The following is a 3,934-nucleotide window of genomic DNA, read 5'->3' on the forward strand; positions in this document are numbered from 1 at the left end:
ATATAGTACTCATATAAAAGATAAAAAAACACTCGTTTTTATGGTGAATTTGTTTTGAAAAAAAAATGTCGTATAAAAAGGTTATGGACGTTTTAAAATGATTGGGGTATTTGACATGTGCCTTGCATGTGGAGAGAGAAAATCAACAAATATATTATCCCTATTATGCCCTTACCCTTATTTTACACTTTATGATCTCTCTAATCTAATCTCAACCATTCAATTCTCAAATGAATGGACAAGATTATTTGCTATCCTTCCTAAGAAAACTAATCTTCTTATTATAACTCAACTCTATATATATGTACATTATAGATAATGTGACTTCTTGATCATCAATAATATTATACACAAATTCTCTCTTAATTCTCTAATTCATTTTAACATCATTATTGTATCAATAAAAAAAGCTAAATTATAAAATGTTAAGAGAAAAGGGTTTTGCCTTTTATTTTATTAAAGTAAAAAAGAAAATATTTTGGGTCTGAATTAAATACAGATATCAAAAGAGACCAACGCGTGGATATAGTAATAAAATGATTTTTGGAGGTATTAAAAAAACATTGACCACGTTGCATACAACACCGACAAGAGTGACTTAAGCCTCCACCTTCAAACTTTTGAGAGGATTAAGGATGACACTGCAGCCTTTTCATGCTTTTCAATTTCGTACTAATATAAAAATAAAAATTTTATTTTAAGGCGTAGATGATAATATAATTTAAAATACATAGTATCCAATACAACATTTTACTCTGAAAAGCAAATGAGACAAGTGGAATTTGATTTCAGGAAATGCCTAATATTTATTCTAAGAAAATGCTTTCTAAAACAAAAACCCTTATTGTAATACCATACACTCGGAACATGTTTTAGAAACCATATACTATTATTCGGACATGAGTATAATAGTTAAGACTTAGTTAGGAAATTTGAGGTTTTAGGTCTGAAATGTTAAAATCAGTTAAATCGCATCTTAGAAAGCCTCACTCGACTGTTGTGAGTAGTTCAAATCATTGTTAAAATTAAATAAATAAATAAAACTTTAGATATATCTCTAAGTAATTAACTTGAAATAAAATATAACACTAATATATCTTTTACTTTAAATTTAATTTTAATATACTATGAGCCTGAAATATACAGAACAAATAGTTTTAATTAGCAAATCGAGTATTAACTAATTAAAAAAGAATTTTAATATAAGCCAAATGCGGATGCGCACAAATGAAATCGAATAAAAAATCAAAAGCAAATCGAGCGTAAATTTGTGATGATTACGCTATTAAAACTGTTTTTAGCAACAAAGGTGAAAATTGTATGAATTATTATCGGTCAATTGATCATAGTTTGAACTACAAAGTCGAATCTGATACATGATCTCGATGAATCCGAATAGATACGATTTAAAACTATTATTTTGATTATGTAAATTAGATGCACTCTAGCCGGTATATTGTCACTTCTAGTGAAGGATAATGTTATAAAACTCAAACGTGTACAATGATGATATGATCAACCTACATGAGTCACTCATATAAAAATGAGTTTTCGTTCACGCATTTGGACCCTTGTTCCGGATAAGGTTGGCCGCTTGGATTACTTGTCATATGAACCAATTGCTGGTCCCCACAGTTAATCCTGTGTGCTCCACTTCTATAAATACCAGCCTATTTACCGGTTTTTCGAAAAAAAATATTATTATTATTAATTTTATAAATCTTTTCTACTTCTCCCACCTTTGTAAATCGAGAAAAATGGTTGTGCAGCCGGTGCCCGTGACGGACCCGATAACTCAGCTAAAGTTACCACCCGGATTCCGGTTTTACCCGACCGACGAGGAGCTTATGGTGAAGTACCTATGCCCGAAAATCGCGGGGAACGATTTTCCCCTTCAGATAATCGGAGATGTTAATTTATATAAATTTGATCCATGGGAGTTACCTAGTAAGTGTTTTTAAATTTTTCTAAAATTAATTCATGCAATTCATGTGTTTTTTTTTAAATCGAATTTTGACGAAAATAATATAACAATTGTGAAATTTATTGATAGGTAAGGCGATGTTTGGCGAGAAAGAATGGTATTTCTTTAGCCCGAGGGATCGAAAGTACCCGAACGGGTCTCGACCCAATAGAGTTGCTGGTTCCGGTTACTGGAAGGCGACCGGAACCGATAAGGTGATCACGTGGGAGGGACGGAAAGTCGGAATTAAGAAGGCGTTGGTTTTCTATGTAGGTAAAGCTCCGAAAGGATCCAAGACTAATTGGATCATGCATGAGTATAGGTTATCGGAAACATCGAAAGACAACAACAATAGCTCCCGGGTAAGTGAAGCTCCAACCCGTTTTAATGATTGATTGGAGTGCATGAAACTGGAGAAATAACCCGAAACGGAAGAAACTAAACTGAAATAAAAATTGACAATATAGTTATAGATTTTTTAAAAAAAAAACGAATTTACGGTTTGGTTTTGGTTTTGATTTTGCACATAATAAAAGCCTAAAAATTTAACCGAATTGAATTTTTAGTTTTTTATTTTTTTCATGTATTTTAGATGATTTGTTAGAATTTAATAAACACCTATTTAAAATACATATAACTTGAAATTTTTAGCCTAAATATATAACAACTGACTAGTTATTAGTTATTAGTTAGTTAATAAAATGATTTAGGCCTAAATTAATTAGTTTGGGCCAACTTTTTCCTACCCAAATATTCAATCTTAAATAAAAGCCGAATTTGATTTTTGATTCGGTTTTAACTCAAAACCGATAAACTGATCCGTGCGTGCCATGCACACACGTAATCGATTTTGCGCTTAATCAAACTCAATTATAAACCTTTTCACAGTTGGATGATTGGGTGCTATGCCGAATTTACGAGAAGAAGTCAAGCGCCGAGAAAACGCTCTCCGGTGGGCCGAGCACCGAACAGAGCCTCGGCTCACCTACATCATCATCCTCTCATTTCGACAGCGTGCACGACTCACTTCCAGCGATCAACGACAATCTCCAACACTTTCCGACGCCTATGAACGAAGATCAGAAGGTTAACATTCAAAAAATCGATACTGCGAGCTACAACTGGACTTCCAATGATCCGACGTTTGACATGCAGATGAAGTACGATAAGTCGCCGGAATCCGAAGTCCAAAACGGAATCAGAAGTCAAAGAATTGAAACCTCTGGTTATTTGTTTTCACAGAGTTTTCTGGATGCAACCGACCCGTTTGCTATTCGGTACCCGGCCCGACCGAGCGGGTCGGGTTATCGAGGTGTTTGATAAGTAGAGGGGGTGAATGTGAATATGTGGGTTTTTTGGGGGGTTGGTATGTATATTTTAGGAGTTTGGTGGAAAATGACTAAACTGGACATGGTTGGTTTGGGTTAGGTTAGTTGCACCATGAACTCAAAGGTGAGTATGGCTAGAGTCAACAGGTTTTATGTTTGGGTGCGTGGTTCAATGTGTAAATCAGAGAAATTTTCTGTTAGTTTCTAGCTATGGACAATTTGGTGTTTGGTTTTATGTTTTGGTATTTTGATTTTTGACATACTTGTGATAATCAAAGACAGGTTTAGGATGACTATTATCATGATGGCTAGTACTGGATTATAAAACGGTATTATTTATCAGATGTAATACTTGTTAGGTATTTATTAGGTGATTACCCTCGGGTATTAATCGAGTATATAGTCTACACCACTGGTTTGTTATTTTTTTACTAAGTTAATTTTTATACAAAGAAAAATATAATTAAGGATGCTAATGTGTAACCTATCACGCATCTTCTATAGTTGTCATAAGTCAATTATCTATATTTGTCACAAGTCAAATATGCTCTTCCTCTTTCAATATAACATTTGACGAGGTAATGATAAACCATATATAGAATTTTTAGGATTTTGATGAGTGGAAATTTAGTTTTAAGCACTT

At 33.4% G+C, this 3,934-nt stretch overlaps 1 protein-coding gene across 1 annotated transcript; it reads left to right on the top strand.

Moving 5' to 3' along the window:
* The first annotated feature begins 1,716 nt into the window (after window positions 1–1,716).
* On the top strand, window positions 1,717–3,596 carry LOC143560975 (NAC domain-containing protein JA2-like). Its single transcript, XM_077049146.1, has 3 exons — window positions 1,717–1,947; window positions 2,054–2,325; window positions 2,852–3,596. Exons 1-3 carry the CDS (start codon window positions 1,758–1,760, stop codon window positions 3,281–3,283), a joined length of 894 nt encoding a protein of 297 aa, XP_076905261.1. The 5' UTR covers window positions 1,717–1,757; the 3' UTR covers window positions 3,284–3,596.
* The last annotated feature ends 338 nt before the right edge of the window (window positions 3,597–3,934 follow it).

This window comes from Bidens hawaiensis, unplaced genomic scaffold, assembly GCF_021521415.1.
Source record: "Bidens hawaiensis isolate Kalapana, Puna unplaced genomic scaffold, B.hawaiensis_p1.1 tig00020518_1, whole genome shotgun sequence".
In the NCBI taxonomy this organism is placed as follows: domain Eukaryota; kingdom Viridiplantae; phylum Streptophyta; class Magnoliopsida; order Asterales; family Asteraceae; genus Bidens; species Bidens hawaiensis.

Coding starts and splice junctions, on each gene's coding strand:
- LOC143560975 (XM_077049146.1), top strand. CDS start 1,758: ATGGTTGTGCAGCCGGTGCCCGTGACGGACCCGATAACTCAGCTAAAG. Junction 1,948..2,053: donor TGATCCATGGGAGTTACCTA/GTAAGTGTTTTT, acceptor ATTTATTGATAG/GTAAGGCGATGTTTGGCGAG. Junction 2,326..2,851: donor ACAACAACAATAGCTCCCGG/GTAAGTGAAGCT, acceptor ACCTTTTCACAG/TTGGATGATTGGGTGCTATG.